This window comes from Cryptococcus depauperatus, chromosome 2 (assembly GCF_001720195.1).
Source record: "Cryptococcus depauperatus CBS 7841 chromosome 2, complete sequence".
In the NCBI taxonomy this organism is placed as follows: Eukaryota; Fungi; Basidiomycota; class Tremellomycetes; order Tremellales; family Cryptococcaceae; genus Cryptococcus; species Cryptococcus depauperatus.
The window spans coordinates 758,060-780,127 of NC_089469.1; the positions used below are offsets into that span (position 1 = coordinate 758,060).

Genomic DNA, 22,068 nt, shown 5'->3' on the forward strand with positions numbered 1-22,068 from the left:
CTTTATTATCAGCTTACAATCTATTCAAGGCTCACTAGTGCATACTTTCCATCTCTTCCAAATATTTTGTCAAATCGTCACTGCTTTCATGGAGCTCGTTGATGTAATGAGAAAACTCTGGCTTTATTTGTTCGCTTAAGCCATGGATAACCTTATCTTGTGGAGATTTGTAGAGGTGTTTGTTTATGAGATGCTTTCGGATGCTGAAAATTGAACATTAGTACTACAATTTCCCAGCCAAAAACGAATAAAAGATTTACAAATCGCCATCAATGAAACCAGCAGCATCTCTGCTAATAATGCCCTTACCTGTGCTTCTCCAATCCTTCCATTCTATACTGCCAGGGCCTATCCAATTTTTACTCATGTTGCTTTGCAGCTCACCTAACCGTTGTGCCACATGGCTATCCAAATTGCCAATGACGCCGATACGGCCTTGTCGCGTAGTAAACAGAAGATGGGATTCAATGTGCGAGGTTTGAGGTGGAGTATTTGTGAGAGAACCTTGAATTTCATCAGTCACAAATTGAGAATGAATCAAATGAGTGCCGACCTTTTTGAAAACAAGAGACTTCCTCATGCAAGCCAAACACTGCTCCATCACTGAGTTCATCACGTTGGATGAAAGTTAATATATTGTAATGCGCCTGTTCATATATCAGCATACTTCCATTAAACACATTATAGATACACACATCAGCAACCACAATACTTTGTAAATTTTGGTCCATGACTAACCCCATGGAAGTGACTCCATGAGTTTCCATTTTCCTGTCTTGTTCAAATCCTCTCTCTTGATCTTTACTGAATCTCAGAAGACTAACACTTCTCATACCATCTCCAACAACTAAAGCTTCTCGGTGTTGATGATGAGGCGGTAAAGTCAGGAGATGGGAGGCGACATAAACAGATGTCCACGAGTCAATCTCTTTCAACCGAGAATTGCTGTCATTATAAAATGAAACCTTTTCAAGGTTAATCACACCACGTTGATACAATTTGTGGAGTGAACTTACTTTGCTCCCAGAGGCAACCACCAATAGATTCTGGAAATGTGTTAAATCATAGACAGCCCCTACTGTCTCTGTCTCGCTTTCCACCTCTAGGGTCCAGTTGCCTTGTCCAACTCGAATTCTCTTGATCAATAATATCCTGCCTCTTCTCACTACAGCAAGGTTTCCTTCGTCCCAAGCACTATCGTCGTCATTGTCTGGTGGAAGGATTGATGTACCAGCGGCGATTGAGTATTCGCCATTGCGGCATATAGACGTGAGCGCTGTCACTCGCTCGCGTTCTTGAAGCTGCAATGAAGTATGAACTGTAGATCGTCAGTTTTCAACTAGTACCACGAAAATAGATCACCTTCGAGAGTAGTGCTACTTCTAAGTTGAAGAAAGTTAAGCTCCTCGTAGTCTCCATTATCCATCAGTTTTTTTTGTGTGACGCCACAGACAACAAAATTCGTGTCTGTTGCATTTACAATCTTATTGATACAGTAATCACCAGTGTCATATGTCTGAACATGCAGCTTTTTCAATGAGATAATGTTGACGATGGATATTCCAGTAGGATAACAATGTAGTGCAAGTGCCGGACCTTCCTCAGTGAGAACAGAAGCTGCTGCAATGACGTTCTAGTTTCAAGCCATGTTAGTAAAACATTTTTTGTCAATAAATGATACGCACCTTGCGGTTCGATCCTGAACAGTAAATTTTTTGCTGATTCTCAAAGACGAAATGAGTCCTCTCCGTCAGCGCTATACTGAGAATCTTATCTTCGCCTAGTTGAATGTTGCATGGATGTAAAGTTAATGGTCTGCAGCCGAGGGAAGAAACTGACTCAAGTTTGATGATGATCTGTTCGTGGTCATTAAGCGAAGTAGAGTTTGACGCAGTAATCTCGAGAGTATATACATGTAAGGATCCATCACTCATACCAGCCAGAAGGCGTCCGGCCGTTCCCTTTTCTTGAAGTTGTAAGCTCGTCGCATGTGATGAGTCAGATGAGACTGATGCCTTGCCTCCTGTGGCACGTTGACTGATGGAAACTAGCGAGATATGCTTCGTCCATGTGGATATCGCCACCAAGGGTGTAGTTAGGCTTGGAAGTTGGACGATAGATACAGCTGATATTTCCTGGTCAGTTTTTATTGTTCTAAGACTTGTGAGTTGATAGGTTTTGTCAGAAAACATCAAGGCTCACTCTTCAAGGTGCAATTGAGAGCCTCTCACTCGTAAGACAATGACATCGCCGCCCTTTTTTGCAACCACAACCAAGCTACCGTTCACTTGAGCGCATACAATTTCTGTATCCGTGTCCACTAATAACTCGTCCGCAGATAGGCCTATTGTCACTTCTGACCAAAGGTGGACACCTCGCGGAGTCACTTGAATGAGGATGTCCTGCACAATGCCATTATCATCAAGTGCAACTCCGGCTGCAAGGGTTGGCATATTGGAAATGGCATCAACAACAGGAATAATTGATATCTCAGGAGTGAGTTGTATGAAGCTTGTCGTTGTGTCAGTGGTTAAAAGTAAGCGAGAGACATTTGATGAGTCTGTCAAAGACCACATATTTTGAATGTCCGAAACTCCTTCAATATCCAACAAATCTTCGAGAACAACACCAGAGCGTACAATCCTAAGAGAATTATGGTTTGAAGCCCCTGAAGAAAGTATTAGATGTGACTATCATTCATCAGATTAGTTCCATTTTGGGGTAAGTAGACTTACCGTAGCACCAATCTCGTCTTTTACCACACAAAAATCCTTGACAGGAGCAATGTTCATCCATCTTTCAAGTACATCAACGGAATGAGGAATTTGAGTTGCGTTGAACTTTGTTTCGTACACCACTTCCCATGATTCGTCCAAATCTTCCTCTTTTGCTCTCCCCTTACCCTTGTTTGAAGTTTGTTGACTGAGAATATCGCTTTGCACGTAGGGTAAGCGAATGAGTGCTGAATCAGCCACAGCTGAGGCGACAAAAATATGTCTAGAGTCAAGGTAAGTCAACGACGAAGGCGGCGAAGACTGTTAGTATCAGCGAGTTGTACCTGTGCTGAATCTTTAGATAACTCACTTGGCCAAGGGTCGCTGCCAGTACGTTGAGCTTTCCGCAGTAACCTGGTCTAGTTGTTTTTTCGAATTCCCATCCGACAGCCGTTAATTTACCCAGTTCGTCACCCATTATTACACTTGCCCCCGTTTCGTGGTTTTCCATGATTTCAGCAGAGAGTACTGTGCCAAACCCTTGTCTGATCCTGAAGAGCGGTGTGATCTCCAATTGTTCATTTTCAAAGATGCTGTTTGCCATTTTGCTGCCTGAAATTCCCTTGCGGCGTTTATTGTCTCCACTTAATAGCTCACCTTGTGATCTCCGGGCTGCGACACGAGGGGAAATGACAGCTTCTGACATCAATGGTATCCTTTTAGTCGACTGAGGCGGTTGGGAAGAAGACGACAGCATGTAGAGCACCGAGAATTCATCCCCTATCACCAAAAACGTCCTTTCTCCCCCCCTCAGCTGACTGGGTATGGATACAACTCGTCTTGCGGCAGGACATGAGAATGGAATGTCACTAAAGTCGCTGTTTTCTGCTACTTGTTGAGAGGTTGTTGGCGTCACCACATTGACAGGTCTTGAAAGAGATACAAATGAGTGAGATGAAAGGGACAAAGAATGAATTTGAAGCATAAGCTGGTTATCGGCCGTCAGCCAGAGAAAAGACACGACATGTTCATTTTGCAATGATGGCAGGAAGGCCAAATGTAAGAGATTGTGTTCTCGAATGCTACCATACGTCATCATGCTGTCCCTCATACGAACGATGTACTTACTTTATATTGAAATTATCTCTAAGTCGTAGTAATCCCTCATCCTCCATGCCTGACATATTACTTGGCCTTTTCTTCTTGCTTTGTGCCGTGTCACATTCCAGCTCCAGGCAAGAAAGCACTCCTATCCAAAGACTGACCATGACGACACGTTCATGGGCTAGGATGGCGGTAAAGAATTCTGCTTGCCTTAAGGTCGGGGTTGGTGGTGTCAATGTCAAAGAAGATGTGAGGATTAGTCTGGATGCAGAGCAGTTGAAGGTCATTATGAGCAGTTGAGAATGAGGAGGTGCCAACAGAACTAGCACATGTGGCCTGCTTCCCTAACAACTGTTTTATCAGACAATCTCAAAGATTCAACTCATCGATACCCACCTCTATTGAGACTTGCTCTATCCCTACGATATTCCCCCAGACTTCCATATTTCCTCTGAACACGAGACCCGTTTGTGTGACATCCCATACCTCTACTCTGTCTGGCTTGGCTACAACAAGACTTGTATGGTTATCAGTGAGACCAGTGACCCGCAAAGTTGCCAGAACAGCTGTAGGCGTGAGGGCCTATAAATGTTTAAGTATGACATTAATTGCCGTGCTCATCATTTCACTTACTGATGCTATATACAACATGACAATTTTATTAATGTCAGTTGTAAATACTTTATATAAATGAGAGTTATAATTAAAATACTTTAACTATATTTTAAGATATCATTGTCGGACATCGCCGCTCGGTTACTGCCTTGAGCCGATAAATCTTTCACTTACTATTAAAGCTGGTCTTTAAAAGTTGGACAATAATTTATTCTTTTCATCTTCATCAACATCTATAAATTTTTTTAAAAAACTAGCAAACAAATTCCTCAAACTGTGACCTGGCTCTCAGCCGCTCCCTCCTTCTCTGCTTGATCTCGCTCAATAGTCTCCAGTACCTTCGTCGAGAACTCTTTCAATTATTGATTATACTGCTTTAGAAACTCCTTGTTTCCTGCAGTCGTTGTTCTTCTTTCATCAGACTTTTTATCAGAGGGACCTTACACCTTTCTAGGCCACCTTCATGTCCAAGTCTCCGCCTGCGAGAATGCGAAGATGAGCTTGGAGCTTGGAACTTTTATGTCCGCCAAGGGCTATTAAGCCACCAGAAAGAGATACCCATTCATGGAAAAGATGGTCGAAGGCGTTCTTGAGTGCAGCCGATATAAATTAGCTGTATTGCGGCGACAGGAGGATCATGCCATTCCGTACCAAAACCGTCTTGGATCATTACCTAGCACAGGGATTATCATATGCACCAGGCAAAGTTTCCTTGGGATGATCTGCTGACGGAAACACCTCTGAGAGTAGCGGAAGGGGATGACTGGACTCATGGAAGCTGGCATGGTGTGTGATTTGTAGTATAATGGCAGAAAAGTCGACTTCAATGTACTTTGTGAGGTACCTGGAGAAACCAGCGGTGTTGGACGAGGTTCGGGTGGATCTAAGGGCTATTCCAACGTTGTAAGGCATGGAGAGCTATGTTTCTGGCCGCTCGTGAATGACATGCAGGAAAGGTTGAAAAACGAGCCTATATGTAAGCATTTCTATATGACCTTGGCCTTCACAACTGCATCAGGGCTTTTCTGCTCGAGGCAAGTGATTGACTGGTAAGTATGAAAAAGATGCTACTCAAGGTTAGTCAATGCTTAGACAAGAATGTCTTTGGTATGTACTCGAATCCAATTGACAGTACTGTGACCTCGGACGTTCAAAATCTCTGCGAGTGATTCGGTGGATAGTTCATCCTACTATTTGAAGTGACTCTGAATTCAAATCAAGAGATCATACGAGTACATGATTAGTCCATGGCAATAACAGATATGAAGCTACAGCTGGCAACCATCAACCTCAGGAGCCGACGTCTCAAAGCTTCTTGCCAGTCGTAGCAGCTAATTCAATCTTTCTCAACAAGCTCTTCAAACTCTTCCCTCCCTTTTGGCAATTCTCTTGTAGCCATCTTTCCAGCTCCCTTCGGATTTCCCTCAACTGAGATGTAATAGGAAATTCGGTGCCAGGGTTGAGGAGCATCTCGAAAAGATTCGTCCATAGATTTACTTGCCAGTACTACCATTGGGCATTAGTCAATATGTATGGAACTCGAAAGGATGCTCTCACTCTTTTAAGAGATTGGTCAATCTTCACTCGTCCGTTAAAAATCTCAGTTTTCATGTGCTTTCCGAATAGCAAGCAATAGGCAACTCCTGCAATCCCAAAATAGTCCGTTTCCCATCTCCAGCTTTTTCCCATTCTCATCTCCGTACAATCCCCTTCATCAGCTTGATGATGAGTTTTGAAGGTTTGCTCTTGTCCGCGTGGGAAAAGCGAGAAATCAATAGCCCTGCCAAAATCTATGAGACGTATGCCTTGAGCTGACCAGCCATCTGCTCCAGTAGGGGAGTAAGCAGCAGACCAAGACGAGGAAGGCATATCCAAGATTCGAACCAGGCAATTGTCAATCTTAAGATCTCCATGTAAAAATTCAGCCTCATGTAAACCCTCCACAAGTTTTAGAAGCTCGATAATGAAGAACATTGCTAACAACTCATCCACGCCGGGAGATGTCGCTCCAAAGAGTGTAGTAGATTTATTGACGACGTCGAGTAGAGTTCCTTGAGGACAGTAATCCAAAATGAGGAAAGACTCGTCTTTAAACAAATACAGATTCCTGGTGTGGATAATTGAAGCTCTCAAAACATCATTCACTCTTCTGTGAACTCGATCAAGAATGACTGTTTCCCAAACAGCTCCAGGCTTCTCTATTTTAACTGCCACCAAACTCTTATCCATTAATGCTTCATCGTTCTCATCGTCGTCATTGTCACTATCAGTCTCATCTTGTTGCCTTCTCAGCTCAACGTCAACGCCGAGAAAAACAACGCCAAAACCACCTTCACCTAACTTGTCTCTGATTTCAAATGATTTACCGTCCAATGTAAGGAGAAAAGCGTCATCACCCGAGGTAGAAGCGCGAGAAGAGGTTGAAGCTCTGCGAAGCTTGGATTTGATGTGTTTTTGCAGAGCATGGAGCTTGCCGGACGTTATCTCACGATTATCGACAAAGCCAGGAAGTTGTGTAAGAGAAGGTTCAATAGCGTCGAGAAGGGCAGCTGATGTATGTTCGCTTGTCGGGTCACATGGATTAGGCAGCTCGCCCAAGGAAAGTTGCCCATCGGTTGCGGTATAACAGGCCAACTTGTCTTGCGCATTACTGATGCTGGGCTCGTCCTCATTATCCACGAGCACCATTGTATGCACACCTGAGGATTGATCAGTTTTGTGGATCGTATAACCATCAGGCAGCTGGAATGCACTGTCCGCTTCCCCAGATAGTCCGTTGTGAATCGTGTCACAATCAGACTGCTCAGCAACTGTATGAACAGGCTTGATGTTTTCTTCCTCTTCGTCCTCCTCACCTTCGTCCTCTTCATCAAGGGTTTCTGGTGCCAAACTTCCCCGTCCAGTAGTCTGTGTGAACTCACAAGTCCGCTCCGTTATAGGCGTCATCGTGTTAACGACAAAACGTCTCATTGCTCTTGGCTGTTCTTCCTCTGGTTCAAGTTCATACTCGTCATAATCTTCATTGACAAGCTCGCGAAGAGATGATGCTTCACTAAGAGAGGGTTGAGCAGTCTGTTTAGCGGCTTGTTCGGCAGTTTCTTCAGCTGTGTTAGTCCGATTGCGCTCTTCCTGTTCATTTTCGGCTAGTTCCCCTATGGATTCGGTTGCTCGATTGAAAAGGGTGGATTCTTCCAAGGCAGACATAGCAAAAATGTTGCTGAGCACAAGCGGCTGTCTCTGACTTGGCGGATCAGACGTTCTGGCAGGCGCAACATTTTCATCCGAAAAGATGCCAAATGTTCTGACTTTAGACGATGACGAAAGACACACGGGAGTTTCGGCACCAGAGGGTGTATCACTAAAGACGCTGAACTTTTTAAATGCTGAGGTAGGAACGTTATCTTCATCCGAATAAACTACATGCCTGCAAGCATTCTCATCTGGGAAGAAAGTAGGTTTGCTGATGGTATTTGTATTGGAAGAGACAGCAGATTTAGTGGCAACATTCTCATCAGAGAATAATCTACTGGCAGCACTGGGTGTCGGAGTCAGAGGGACAAAGCCCCCTGGTGTAGGAGCAAGCATTTGGGCAGTACCCCTGGTGGGTAACGGCGTGGGAGCCACTTGTGCCGCTTCTGCATCTTCTTCCGATTCAGTGTCAGAATCGGAGTCAGAGTCTCGGATCTTGCCACCGTGGATGGTCTGATCAAACATCTTCATGACTTCTAGTTCAGCAAGCTTGGTGTTAACGGTAGGAGAAGGAGGCTTGGCCCGCTCCTCTTTCGGTTTAGATTTTTGGGGTGTTGTAGCTAGTTTCAACAGCCGTTAGCGATGATCATGTCTATACACCTATAACACACTGACAACCTGGTTTGTGCCATGCTCTTTCCCATTCTTTTACCTCACCTCTCCATCCCTTGCCATAAAGACCTCTTTGCTTTGACCTTATTTCTTCAAAGCTCCACTCCTCTCCATCCTTGTATACCAAGTCCCAATTGAACATTCTGCGTTCCTTCTTGCCATTAGGAAGAGTTACAAATGGACCATCGGTTGGGCAAGTCCAAGGCTGCATGACATGCTGTTCGTTTGGACGGTTTGATGGGTTTTGTAATGGTTGAGTAGAGGATCTGTTTGGTCGAGGTGGTTTACGAGTGGAAGGAGGAGCAGGAAGAGAAGGGATTTCGGTGGAGAGATTAGAGATATCGTAGTGTCTCAAGGGGTCTAGTTTTAGTAGCTCAGCTTCTGTAGGGGGTTGTTTATGGCGAGAAAAAACCTCAAGACCAGTATGGGCTTCCATTGCATCATTCCCCTCCTACACTGATTCAGTTTCCTGCCCTAAAAACTTGCAACGTACTTACACCATCCTGAAAAACCTCAATCTTGGGTGTTCTGGGAGCCTTTCCTCTTGTCGCGCTCTGAGGTAAAGTTTCGCCTTTCCATGGTCCAGGTTCAATTGTATTCTCCTTTCTGCTCTCAGATCTCCCTCCAAAATCAGCCCACTCTCCAGCAGACGCAACTTCCCCCTTGCCGGTTTCGTCTGAGAAAATGTCCAGCTTCTTTCCATTCTGCGCCCCAGACGTTGATCTGAGAGAAGGCGCCAGCTGCATCACACCAGACAAGCCAGAAGCGCCAGTGGATCGTACTTGACCAAGGACCGCTCGAGAGGGAGTGCGAGCCGATGCAGAGGGAAGACTGTCCTCCGGTATAGTACCCGACGAAGAAGCCATTATGCGGTCAAGAAACTGTTTGTGGCGACTTTTGAGGCGTTCCGTTGGCAAAGCTTTGCGTGCAATACCAAGTCGATAGATCTCATCTGCCTTCTTTCGTCTCAATCAAGTGTTAGACCAAGTTTCAACAGGGTAGCAGATAAAACTTACCGGCCAAGCCCTTCTAATGTAGTTGACCATTCTTCATAAAAGCTAGAATGGCGCGTGCCAATATCCCTAGATTCTAGAAAAGCCCAAATTTCCTCTCTTCTATCGATTTGGCGAGCATACATGATCCAAAGCTTGAGGTAGCGCACATCCTGAGCGTATCGAGCGTCATTAATAAAACGTCGAGTAGTTGTTTCAAGAAGTGGCAGGAGGTGATTGTCCGAGGAAGGATGATGTTGAACGGTAAACAAGATATATCTTTGCTCTCTTAGCGAGTGGCATCGGTGACAAAACAGATGCACACCTATTATACACGTCTAGGACATCTTGCAGGCCATCAATCATATCTTCTCCAGAATTATCTCTTTTATCTGCTTCCTCAATAGCCTTTCTGTGCTTCTCATGACCTTCTTGAAGTAATTTGTCAGCTGCAGAGGGTTCCTTGAGAACGCTAGACAAAGTGACTGCCGACCGGCCTGTTGCGAGTGGCCTGATGTTCTCTTTTTGCGACTCTATAAGCGCAAAGTCCGTTGTAGGGGCGCCTATTGGAGAGCCTTGCGGCAAAAGCTCCATTGTTAGTATACTGTTGTAATTGTCAAAATGTAAAGAAAATAAAGAATCATTGATTAAACAAATCACAAAAGAAATCAGTCACAGTGTTTGTCTCCGAAACCTATTTGATTCCGTTTTATTACGTAAGAAAACCTGATAGCTCGGATGGGATTCGCTCGTTTAAGCCGGTCGGTTAATTTCTTCCGTTTTCAACTTTTTGATTTTGTTTTGATTCTTTTTTCATTCAATCCAATTTTCTTGTCAAAATTCTATTATCTCAGCAAGGAATGTCTGAGTCGGCAGTTACCTTAGAAAGCCATCAAGGCTTCACCAGCCTTACATCAACCACTGCAGATCAAACTCGAAATCAAGCTGTTATTCGAAAAGACTCAATACTTCAATCCACATCAAGTAAAAAACGCAAGGGATCCTTCAATCATAATGCTGATACCAAGAGAAGGCAGTCTTCGGGAATTGATCCCTCTACTGATGACGATGCCGCGTCTACTGCTAGTAAACCGAGAGAGCCAAAACGTACAAGAGTACACTTTTCGTGCGTAGAGTGCCATCGTCGAAAACAGAAATGTGATCGGAAAGAACCATGTTCTCAGTGCGTATCTCGCCGTGTTCCTCATCTTTGTCGGCCATTCTTGAATGGCGTCGAGGATCCCATTGTGTGAGTAAACCAGTCGGTACTTTCTAACCTAAATCGTGATATTGTGACTGACGAAAAAAAGGCAACAAAGTAATGCCGATGTACATGCTCGATTGAACACGATCGAAAATCTTCTGAATCGTTTAGTCACATCTCTACCTCAGAATGCTGTTGTCGGACAATCTGATCACTCCTCACCAGATGTTTCTTCTCTACAGACATCAGGTGAAGAGGTTTTTCACCCACACACGCAACCTCTTGAAGCGGCTTCTCAACGTATGACTTTAAACATGCCTCATAAACCCCCTCCATCCGGTCTTTTCCCATCCAACATGTCGCATCAAACACCCCCTGGAAGATCAGGTTATGGCTGGGGTCTGCGCGAAGGTCGACGGATAGCTCTTTTGCCAGATGACAATTTCGAGTTACGCGATATGCTTCAAACTCTCAAGGAATCTGGGGTAACGCAGGACCATTTGGAGTGGTTGATTGCAGGAGTTCCCGGGAGAAGAATGGCAGATGGTTTGGTTGAGTTGTATTTTAGGTGAGAACCTTGCTTAATTTGGGTGAATATTTTTTGTGCTGATGACTGGTTTGTTAGAGATATTGAGTTGGTATAGCTCTGTACAATGAAATAGGACAGAATTGATAATCTATAGTTGGACAAGATATAAAATCAACAAGTTCTCTTTCATGTCACGATACACGAAGTTTTTTGATTCTATAGGGCGCAATCCTACTTGTCCAAAAATTGACGCGGATACGCTCAAATGGTTACCACTTATGTTCATTATCGTGAGTGCTGACAACAGCAGCAATGATACTATTAGGTTGATACGATAATAGCTTGCCATTGCAGCACTCTCAGCTCCTCATGAGCTTGTGTCGAAAGACGAACAACTGGGATGGTCCCGCAGACTCTACGGATCAGCTCGAAGTGGACTAGAATACGCAAAGGCGTTACAAAGAGACAATCTCGATGTATTGTTTGCTGGGTTATTAGCATCACGATATATGTACGTATTTCACCAATTAATACTCGCCTCAGTAACCAACAGTTGAAAGGCTTCTCACCCGACGTCCTGCTGAAGGCTCAACGCCACTTACTACAGCTTTTCAACTTGGTCTCTATAGAGACGGCTCTGTTCTCAACATCGCGGATAAAAAGGAGGTTGAAATTCGTCGCCGCGCTTGGTCCATGCTCTACCACCTTGACCGCACTATCTCCCTCCTTGTTGGTCGTCCTGCTTCGATTTCTGATGCTCATACCGATACTCAAGTTTGTGCCAACCTCGATGATGATGAAGTAGAAAATGGTGATTTCGATCCGGCTGGTCATCCACTGACGAGACCTACTACATATACTTATGTCGTAGTAAGACACAAATTGGCGGAAATAATGGGAAGAATTGCATATCACACTTTCGCTATACAATTACCAGACTATACAACTGTAGTTTCACTAGATCGGGAACTGTTGACATGGAGAGACAATTTACCGTCTTTTTTTAGAATGGAAAATCCCGACACTTCTCTTGATAAATCTCATCCGTATCTCTTTGTTCAGCGCCATCTACTGGCTTGTGAATGGTACTACACTCGGATAACCCTTAATCGGCCTTATCTTTTACGAAGAAAGCCCCAGGATAGCAGATATGGATATTCCAAAACGGCTGCGATTGAGAGTGCAAAAGCGGATCTTTTGAGTCGAAGAGCGTTTATGTTGGAAAAGGGAAATTTGGTGGTCAACAGTGGTGGATATAGAGTGTTAAATTCGTATATGGTTCTGGGTGTTACTATCAAGTGTAAGTGCTGTTCTCGTCTTCGCATTGAAAATCGCTTATGCTTAGTTCTCATGTAGTGGATCCGGATTCGTCTCAAGCCGATGAACTCCGACAATTGCTCAACATCGTTTCCGGTAGGCTTCCTGATTTCCAGGGTCAAATATCAGAACCTCTTGTTAAGGAGGAGCTGGCTATCGTTGAGTTTCTCACAGCCAAAAATCAAAGCAAAACCTCGCGTCCACCTCCAAACCGCTTACAAGATGGTACTGCTGGCGGCGATGAGACACCTGTAGACCTTCTTCTGGGCCTAGCCAAAACTAGGAGTGGAAAGAGAGCCGCAGAAGAAGAAAAAAGACAACTAAGATTACAGGCTGCCAGAGAAAGAGAAGAGCAGCGCCAAGCCGCCCAGCATAATGCTGGTGCTGGTAACATTTCCACAAGCCCTTGGGGTTATGTTGCGCCTGCTATGCCTGGACTTGATGTTCAACAGCCTTTCGGTAATCCTAACAAACGCGTTCCCCGTCCACTTCAACCTCCTCCAACGCGAAGAGCCGACGGCTCCGTTCCAGATTCTACAAACTGGTCCCCTGAGATGGCATTTGCCTTATCTCATAGCAACTCAATGAAGAATTCAAATGAGAACCCAATGCAAAACTACGAGTCTCCCAACCGAACCTTGTTGAGCCCAAATAATTCCACAGGAAAGATGAATCTTTCATCATATGGCGAATTCTCAAGCATTCCCCTATCCGAGGAAAATCTCGGCTTCGACAGCTCTACCGGTTTCTTCCAATCCCAGCCACAACCTCCCATATCTATCACAGATCAAATTTCCTCAGTTGAGTCTGGTAATACTCAACGAAGTCAAGGACAAGGTCAACCAATCCAAAGTAACCAAGGACAAGAAGGAGGAGTTCTTGACGGAGTGCAGCAATTTGGCCACGCCAGCTTTGATCAATTTGATTTCAACGACCTTAGATTGGGCGTAAGAGTAGGTGGGCAAGCGGGAGGGTTCAATCCGTTTGCGTTACCGCAGACTGAAGGAGAGTAGGTCTAATTTTTTTTATAAACACAGTGCGTTTTGCTTATAGTCCGCAGAAATGGCGAGAGCAATGCTCCTGATAATGAAACCATGTTTCTGACGTATATTCTTAACAAATTCGCCAACCCCCAGGAAATTCAGTAATCGTGGAATTCATTTGGAATGTATTTGTGAAGGATGAAACACTAATCATTTAATTATCATTTTAATCATAAACTGGCGAGGAATGGCTATGCGATTGCTCGCTGTAATTGCAAATCATAACTCACAGACAGTACAAATGTACTATCATTACCATAATGCATTAGGATTTATTCCACTTTCTATCTCGTTTGAAATATGGTATGATAGATCCATTGCAGGTGCCCAATGCCTCAGCCATGTATTAAGCAGTTGCTTAATCTAGTTTAATCCTTCACCTTGTCTAAAGGTCTGTTGAAACCACCACGTCGGTTCATGTACTGACGCCAGGTGCGTTGCTTGTGCACGTTGATACCTCCTTCAGCGTTATGCTCAACACCTTTTTTCTATGCATACCCTCAACAATCCAAGATCCACTAACTGGAAGGTGATGAGCTTACCTTTGTGGTGCTAAACCCACCAAAGCCCATGAGAGCAGCCATCTGAGCTTCAGGATCATTGGGGTCAGGTGCATCTTCTAGTTGCTGTCGCTCGCGTTCTTCCTGTTCACGTTCTTTGGCTGGGACGAAGTGTTACTTTTGCTCATCACTCTTACAATCATGAAGACGCACCACGAGGATCATTAATACGCCCATCTTCCGTGTAAGTGATACCCAAAGCCCTTTCTTCTTCTCGCCGCCTTCGTCCTTCCTCAATTACTCTGCGGTCTCTTGATTGATAATTTCTGTCCCTTCCTTCTTCCTTGCGTTTATAATAATCGCCTTCGTATTGCCCTCTATTGTGGTGATTCTCATCATTGCCGCCACCCCAATAACCACTTCGGTCACCGCGGTTCTCACGTACGTCTTTATAGGCTCGACTTCTTGATTCCTCATGATCACGGGTATATCTTTGTCGATGATCCCTTCCAGTATCTTCTCGTTCCCATCTTTTATCGGCATCTCTGTGTCGGCCCTCATAAGAATTGGCAGTGTTTGGATCGTGATCATAATCTTGGCCATTGGGACGATTGCGGCCATTACCTTCGCTACGAGCTTCTCGGTGCTTGCGTTCTCGATTGCTAGTTTCCTCGTAATCTCTATCTCGACCCCTCCAGCCTTAAAATAACATCAGACCGTTCTTACTTCTACGTACAGAAAAGAAAGGCTTGCCTTTATCGTAACTATCCGTACGGCCTTTTGGGCTTCGACTTCTAGCTCTTCCTGAATCTCTCGCTCTCCCGTGTTCCTCATGATGTCCTCTAGAAGACATGTTGACAAGTAGATCTTGAACAATCGAAAGCAATTTTTTTTGTAATGGTTCAATGCTGAAAATGATTTGTTTTCAACTTGAATTTGTTTCCATTACTAGCCACAATCTTTCGTACCTGTATCTTAAATCACGTGACCAAGGAACGTCAATTTGTACGATCAATGAGAAATATTAATGTCAACATTTTCATTCATGAACATGCAAATAGATTCATAGAATATGAACTATGGAAAGGAAGATAAAGCTATAAACATCGACCCAGCAGAATCCACATTAGCGGTTCAAAGCTTGCAGTATGTTCTTTTTCTTTGAAGCCATAATACATCACATCCAATGCTGACATTTCTCCTGCCAGAGCCAAAGAGGAATTAGAATGGCTGAGAAAAATCAACCCTACGCCCCTTGATAGTTCTATCATTCAAGGGGATTGGGCAAGAAAGACTAATGTAGCGTCGAGTTCTTTAACTTGTATCTCTACTGCTCGTATGGATGATCCCGGAGTGGAAGATCCTGAGATGGAAAGTATTCCGCTTGGCCCGCGTCGAAATAGCCGCCCAAAAGCATCTTTGGTATACCTTATTGGACAAGCTATTCTCTCTAGCTCCTCTCGCTGTCTCTCGCTTGATCATATCTTCCGCTGGCTAATGACAGCATACCCTTACTTTGCTGATCACAAACGTTCCAACTGGCGTGACTCGGTTAGACATACCTTGTCAAAGCACAAGTCGTTTCAAAAAGTTTGTCAGGCTACAGACCATTCTGCTGCAAAAGAGAATATATGGACTATAGTTGAAGAGGAGGAATGCCATTGGGTTTCGGAAGACACATTTGTCAAGGCACTTCCGGCAGGTCATGTACATAACATGATTTGCAACCAGATTGCTTGGAAAGAAAAACAGAATTCAAACACGAGAGAAGACAACTATAAGAAGAAGATAGATTCACAGGGTAGTTACGAGGTATGTGACACGAATCTTGAAATTTATCTCATCTAATTGTTGGCATCAGTCGACTGACTCTGGAAACCCCTCAGTCGCTTCTGCAGCAGCTACCAATACTGTGTCAGGCTATCAACACTGTCGCTTTGATAACATCTCTCGCTCGACAGAATCAGCCAATTTCTTGCCGCCCCTGGCTTCCCTTGCACTTCCTGGCCGTGGCCAACCTCTTGCTAATAGTTCCCGTCTCACCAACATTCATCTGCGAGAAGGATACAAACATTTTTTTTACAACAAACACTCTCAGTTAGAGGATTCCGCTCCTCCTGTCGCCATTTCCTTTGCAGATGATTTCCCGTCAGCTCCTCGGCTTCCTCCCATTTCCTCTTTGTTAAAGCATACCATTCTATCTGAACCGTTTTCCTTTCGAAATTCAGTCGCCGTTGCTTCTCGATACAAGAAAACGCTATTACCACAGACTTCGTTCAAGAGCCCATCAACTCCAGAAGATACTCATGACGAAGCATGTGAAGGAGAAAGGGATTATTGCATGTCCAGGAAGCTTGTGCCCGAACACGACCCCTCTGGAAACATGTATGAAAACTTTGAAAAGAGACAGCCATGGCAAGGATTTAAATTTTGGATACCTTGATAAAGCTTCCTTGCTTACCAGAAAAGATCAAGCAGGGATTGTTGTTGGGCATAATGGAAGCTCGTATCTGGTGCCTGCATGTTTATTTTTCTCTCTGCACTGCGGAGCAACCAAGACATGAAATCTGATGTTCTTCTTGGGCCGACCATTGGAATGCTACTCAAGATATGCAAATATCAAGCCAAGTTTGTTTTGGACTCAAAAGATCAGTTCCGCCCTTCAACAGGAAAAAGTTCAAGATTGTTCATGATATGATGGTGCCGTCACTATCGGCGTTATATGGGATCAGAATATTGCTATAAGGCTCTACGTAGAAATGTCAAGCGTATAGTTATGCATTCCTATCGACACTCGTGATTTCCCAAAATAAAGATGGAAAGGAACAGTGGAGGTGGAGGCAGTTGGACTAATTGTTTATTCAACGCACATTTCCCTTTGTTCTATACTTTTACTTTCTTCTGCTTTTTCATTTTTTTCAATTGTCATTGAGGGCCGGATGTTTTATTGACAATGGTAGACCTTTTGCCCCCTTCAGATATCTATGTTCCTTTAGAAGACTTGTCAATATGTAAGCCTTCCTTTCAAACGTCGACACAGGTGCTTAATCTGCAACTTTCCAGGCAAAGTGTCCTTTAATTCCTTCTTATCTGCACATTTTCGCAGGTCCTGCCATATTCTGACAGCAGTGAACTATGTCAGGTTATGATCAGACGGCATCTCCTTTATTCTTGAGTAGCCTTTGGATAGCTCTCCTTCACTCAATTGCTATCTCCCTTTGGGCCATTATGGAGGCTGAGAAATCAAAGAGCCTTGAACGGGATGGTAGGTCTTATTGGCAACTCCAACATCTCTTTCCTCCTTGTCATCCTCTTCCTCTTTCACAGATATCCATTACTTATTCTTAACTCATTCCTGACTCACGAGTGAGACTGGTCTCTCTTCAAGCTAGCCACGCTGGTGGTACTTCACATTCTTTAACTTGTAATAATCGACTAATACGACAATCGCCATGTCAGAATACAAACCTCTTAAAATGCTCTTGTTTCTTTTCGTCTCAGCTTCTCTAGCTTTTGCTCAATCTTCTGGGACTATTAAAGTATCTTCACCTTCGTCGTGTATCATTATCGCCCAAATTGCTTCTCTTTCCTCACCCAACGCTATCTCTGCCATGGTTCCAATTTGCGCTGACTCTGGAGATGTTTCGGTTAATTGGCCCATTTCGTCGGCCGGAGATGGCTCTTCATCTAGTATAGCAGTATATGCCAAGACGTCCGCCACAGAGGGAGGTGTTTCAATTGGTTGTGTCTTGTCAATGAGCCAGATGCAAGCCATGTATCTTTTAGGAAGGGACCTAAAATGGGATGACAGTACAGGGACATTATATGATAATACTGCAGGAGGCAAGGTATCCGATCCCACCACCTATCAGCCTGTAACTTGGTGAGTATACATTGTGTCTTATTTGAAGCAAACTGACATTAATTAGTGGCAGTTCTGGTGCCCTCCTTCCGTCTGGACTTGTCTTGCCAGACCCCGCAAAACACAAAGCTAGTGACTCGGTTTGGATGCAGAGTATCACTCTGAAAGAAGGTGCTACAGCTTCAGGCGGAGTGTCGACAAAGACCGCAGAGACTACAAGTATACACTCAAGTGATACTAGTGTCTCTGTTTCCTCTGCAAAAGACACTCCAACCAGCAGTCAGCAGTCATCCACTGGGGCTGTAGCGGTTGAAAAGTCTAGTACTACTTCCACTGTCGAAACTACCTCAACGTCATTGGAAACCACAAAGTCAGATACAATGACATCCACCCATGCTGTAGAGACGTCTACCGCCAGTAAAGAGAAGACTATAACAGATGAATCCATCACGTCGACTCCCACCAGTACTACAATCAAGACTGAGACCTCAGCACAATCAACATCCCAACCCACTTCCTCGAAAGATCATACCCAAGAGACTGATACCAATCAAAAAGCAACTCCGACTGATACAGGTGGCACCAAGACTACAACAAAACAAGTGAATTCAGTGGATACAGCCACAAACACAAATGGGGCTACTCCTACCATTGACCCGTCTCCAACGTCTTCTTCAGAACAACCTACCATTGCTAAAACAACTTCCCACGACGATTCTACTGCATCTTCTTCAACTGCTACTTCGACTACAAGTGACCCATTTGTTTTTACTGTGGATGGAAAGACAATTGGACAGTTTACTGGGCCCGGTGGAGCGTTTGTTGAACGGACGGGATCGGCCTCAACCAGTGGTACTCAGTCTACCGCTAGAACAGACAAAAGCAGTGGAGGTGATATTAAGACAACTCCAAGTCAGACCAATCAACCAAAGGAGACAGAGAGCGCGGTTGGAGCCCGGGGAACGGGCACAGACCAGAGTGAGACTTCAAGTGGAGTGGTTGCAGTACAAGCTACAGCATCGCACAACACCTTGATGACCTCAACAGGCAGCAACGAGCATAAGCAAGATGGTAAAAGTGAACAAGCGGGAAAGCCAGAGGCATCGCCAACAGAGACTGGGCAGATGAACAATAGCTCTGTGGGTTCTGTTGCTACTAGTGTTGGCCCGCCTGAAAGCGGAGGAAGAGGGTCAGATAACCAGGGCGCAAACCCCACGAAGCCATCGCTAGAGGAAGCTCATGTAACAACCACCTCTACAAATCTCGCAGATGAACACGACACTGACAAATCTGTCAATCTTCAATCTACTGTCTCATCCACAACTCGTTCGCACGACTCACACATGACGCACACTTCTGGCGTAGTAGCTGTCGCCATAGGAGCTGATAACAAGCCGAGCCAATCATCACTGAGCTTGAATGTTGGCGCACCTTCTACAACATCCGGAGCTGGGTCGGAGTCGCAAACCTTTGCTTGCAATGATACCCTTTCTTCCGACAAAGCTACAATTACAGCATCTGCCGACGGATTGGGTGACGGGCGGAGTTATGTGCAGCATAATAGAAAGAAGCCAGTATCCGAAGGCAGTGAAGGTGGGAAGACTTGTGCGAGAAACAGAAAGATGAAAGCTAGGCTTGCGAGAGCTATGCAAGTGACATTATGAAGAAATGGGATGGTTTTAATAGAGCTATTTGTGGACTCTCATTTTTTAAAGTAATACGAGCTAATCGTACTTGCTGTATATCGTTTGAATGCTATATACTCCTTGAAGGATAACTTTTAACTCATTCAAAATACTTGTATACACTAAAACTGGGTCAGACCACATCTGTGAAGCTCTAATAATGATGGTAATCTTCGCCTATTGGGAACTCGCAAGTTAAATTTATCAAGGTTCCACGTTCTCAACCATTTCGATTCCTTCACCTGCATAACGGCTTTTGTCATTGTCACATTTTGATCTCTTTTTTGTGTTTATTTATTTTGATCTAACTCGATGGATCTCTCCCCTGGCGTTTCATCTCCTTTCTTTAGAATTTTCAAATCCTGTACATCCTCCTCATCCGTCTCCACTCCGTCAACCTTGCTGTCAGTTACTCCTCCCTCTCCTTCCTGACGCACGACCTTTGGCTGTTGTGCCTTTTTCATTGTTTCTAATAGTAAATGCACGTTGCGATTCTCCTTCAGCGCAGGGAAGAATCGGAGTGAGGTTTGTGAGGCAAGACGAAGCGCACGCCATGTAAGTGTTGTTTTACGTTCTTTATAGACTGCAATTTTCTCAATACTCTCTTGGCCCATGGCTTTATCATCTTCTTCGTCTTCCTCAATACATTTGATTTCGTCGTATATTGTTTCTACTGATGTCGCTCTTTACAATAGCCAGGAATTCAGCATGGTGGATAAGGCTGATGAGAAGAGAGGAACGTACTTTTCTCTGCCTTTCAGCTGGTCAATACTAGTAAATCCATTGCTCCAGAGCATTGACAAAGGTCTAGAGCCCACTTTGAAAGGGTAAGGAAAAGGAGAATTTAGACGCTTCGACCATGCTTGAGTGGCATTGATGGCTGATTCAAGACTCAATGGAGCGATCTCAAAAGCCCCCTCTGGACAACCTTCATTTTTCCATGATGCCTGTTATATATCATCAGTTGTGCACAATAAAAGTTGACAATGAACTTACGTAGTGGGCCTCCTGCCTAATGATACTAAAAACAGCGTCTTCGAAACTCGTTCCTCCAACCATCTTCTTCAACTCTTCCTTAATGATCCCGATTTTAGTCTTGACCCACACTTCATCACCGGCAGCCAACACAAATGATCTTGGCATCCCGCCAGTGAAAGCTTGCTTACCAGCATGGGCAGGCGTTAAATTGAGAAGGAACTGGAAGAGGATAAAGTATTGTACGAGAATTTGCCGGCGAAATGATGGATCAGCGAGTTCGTATTCGAAAAGGCGTTTGCCAGTAAGATATCGAGGATAGAAAAAACCACCAGTGTGGTCTTGCGTGTTTTCATGTTTCCTTTTCTTACCTATTCGTTCTTCTTTGCCAAGTAATACTGCTTCTTTCCTAGTTTGTTCAAACAGTTTGGGAAGGACAAAATCAGTTTTGGAACGGAAGTTTTCGAAAGGTGTTTTGGGAGGTATGCCAAATGAAGGCCCATCGAGAGAAGGTGGATGAGCAAAGTAATGTTGTAGAGACCAGAGGGTGGAATACAAGTCAGGCTCCTTGGGTGCTTTAGGTGTGAATGGCCCGTTTTCCTCTTTTTCCTGCACGTTTCCCTCCGTATCTGCTTCATCTTTTACTTCCATAATTCCATTTTCTTGATACTCTTCATTTTCCTCGGCCTTTTCCTTCTCCTTGTCTTCAGCCTCGCTCATCTCAGCATCTTCATTGCCTTCTTCCATTTGCTCTTCTACTCTTTCAGCTTCGCTCGCATCATCCACAATCATCTCTTCAGGCTCTTCCTCCCAAACAGTCTTGACTTCGCCATAGTCTCCTCTCATGTTGATTGCACTCTTGTCGGCCACGCTAAACACCGAGCTTGCGAATTGGTGTATTCTCCCTCTGAAAACCAAGTCCTCCGGTGTCCGTGACAAGAACCTCAGAAACGCATTGATGGTCCTCAGTAGGGGCAACGCCTTGCCTCGAGACGCTGGCATATTCTTGGTGAACCGTTTCGACCGTGTCTCGATATACGTCCATAATCTTCTCCATGTCGACACAGATAACAGCTCAACCAGCTCTTCCACAAGCGGAAGAAACAGCGCCCCTGGCTCAAGAGCAGGAGATCCTATCAACGTCAGTGTCAAACCGGCATAGGCTAACCCACCGTCATTATCAGCGTACACTGCCTCATACAAGGACAACACAATATCCAGCCTTCCTTGCAGAGCCGCTTGAAATTCCTCTTCCTCTGCGACAGAATCTTTTGGTGGCTCCACCAGCTATTATCAGAGTCAGCCATACTCACAGAGCAAGAATGAAAAGAAGAATCAACTTACTTTTCCTTCCACAATAGCCGAGATGACTACCTCCTTCCCTGCCAACTCCAGCACGCTTCGGATTATGTCAGGATTGTTCGCAACTGGACCAGCATCGGCGAGATAGGCGCGCCATGTTGCAAGGAGTTGGTTAATAGGCGCGGCAGTAGAGGCCAAAGAGGTCAGTGCGTTTGCCAGCGGCTGGTGGAGAGCCATGATGAACAATGAAAAAAAGATTTTGAACAATATGAAGAGGAAAAGCTGGATGGAATCAGCTTTCCCACGGTAGTCTTTCAATCATCCACTTTTCCCATTGTTTATTTTCCTCACCAAAAATCATTGAC

General features: G+C 44.5%; 7 protein-coding genes across 7 annotated transcripts; 3 read left to right on the plus strand and 4 right to left on the minus strand.

Annotated features, from left to right (window-relative positions):
- Positions 1–34: 34 nt before the first annotated feature.
- On the minus strand, positions 35–4,469 carry L203_101545 (uncharacterized protein; the record flags this gene model as incomplete). Its single annotated transcript, XM_066210984.1, has 13 exons — positions 35–203; positions 261–504; positions 554–647; positions 696–965; positions 1,017–1,318; positions 1,363–1,633; positions 1,686–2,154; positions 2,203–2,690; positions 2,736–3,035; positions 3,085–3,796; positions 3,843–4,162; positions 4,215–4,400; positions 4,452–4,469. 13 exons carry the CDS (start codon positions 4,467–4,469, stop codon positions 35–37), a joined length of 3,843 nt encoding a protein of 1,280 aa, XP_066067081.1.
- A 1,269-nt stretch (positions 4,470–5,738) lies between these two features.
- On the minus strand, positions 5,739–9,880 carry L203_101546 (uncharacterized protein; the record flags this gene model as incomplete). The annotated part of the gene is made up of 6 exons (XM_066210985.1): positions 5,739–5,939; positions 5,991–8,242; positions 8,298–8,745; positions 8,792–9,260; positions 9,311–9,565; positions 9,621–9,880. 6 exons carry the CDS (start codon positions 9,878–9,880, stop codon positions 5,739–5,741), a joined length of 3,885 nt encoding a protein of 1,294 aa, XP_066067082.1.
- A 266-nt stretch (positions 9,881–10,146) lies between these two features.
- L203_101547 (uncharacterized protein) lies at positions 10,147–13,484 on the plus strand (the record flags this gene model as incomplete). The annotated part of the gene is made up of 8 exons (XM_066210986.1): positions 10,147–10,535; positions 10,597–11,058; positions 11,116–11,124; positions 11,174–11,309; positions 11,361–11,530; positions 11,580–12,319; positions 12,376–13,345; positions 13,397–13,484. The coding sequence occupies 8 exons, from the start codon at positions 10,147–10,149 to the stop codon at positions 13,482–13,484; spliced, it is 2,964 nt and encodes a 987-aa protein (XP_066067083.1).
- Positions 13,485–13,747: 263 nt separating this feature from the next.
- Positions 13,748–14,732, minus strand: L203_101548 (uncharacterized protein; the record flags this gene model as incomplete). Its single annotated transcript, XM_066210987.1, has 4 exons — positions 13,748–13,867; positions 13,922–14,040; positions 14,093–14,578; positions 14,633–14,732. 4 exons carry the CDS (start codon positions 14,730–14,732, stop codon positions 13,748–13,750), a joined length of 825 nt encoding a protein of 274 aa, XP_066067084.1.
- A 219-nt stretch (positions 14,733–14,951) lies between these two features.
- On the plus strand, positions 14,952–16,322 carry L203_101549 (uncharacterized protein; the record flags this gene model as incomplete). Its single annotated transcript, XM_066210988.1, has 3 exons — positions 14,952–15,025; positions 15,088–15,691; positions 15,741–16,322. 3 exons carry the CDS (start codon positions 14,952–14,954, stop codon positions 16,320–16,322), a joined length of 1,260 nt encoding a protein of 419 aa, XP_066067085.1.
- Positions 16,323–17,355: 1,033 nt separating this feature from the next.
- On the plus strand, positions 17,356–19,405 carry L203_101550 (uncharacterized protein; the record flags this gene model as incomplete). Its single annotated transcript, XM_066210989.1, has 2 exons — positions 17,356–17,762; positions 17,809–19,405. 2 exons carry the CDS (start codon positions 17,356–17,358, stop codon positions 19,403–19,405), a joined length of 2,004 nt encoding a protein of 667 aa, XP_066067086.1.
- Positions 19,406–19,716: 311 nt separating this feature from the next.
- L203_101551 (uncharacterized protein) lies at positions 19,717–21,940 on the minus strand (the record flags this gene model as incomplete). Its single annotated transcript, XM_066210990.1, has 4 exons — positions 19,717–20,110; positions 20,171–20,373; positions 20,423–21,688; positions 21,746–21,940. 4 exons carry the CDS (start codon positions 21,938–21,940, stop codon positions 19,717–19,719), a joined length of 2,058 nt encoding a protein of 685 aa, XP_066067087.1.
- Positions 21,941–22,068: the final 128 nt, after the last annotated feature.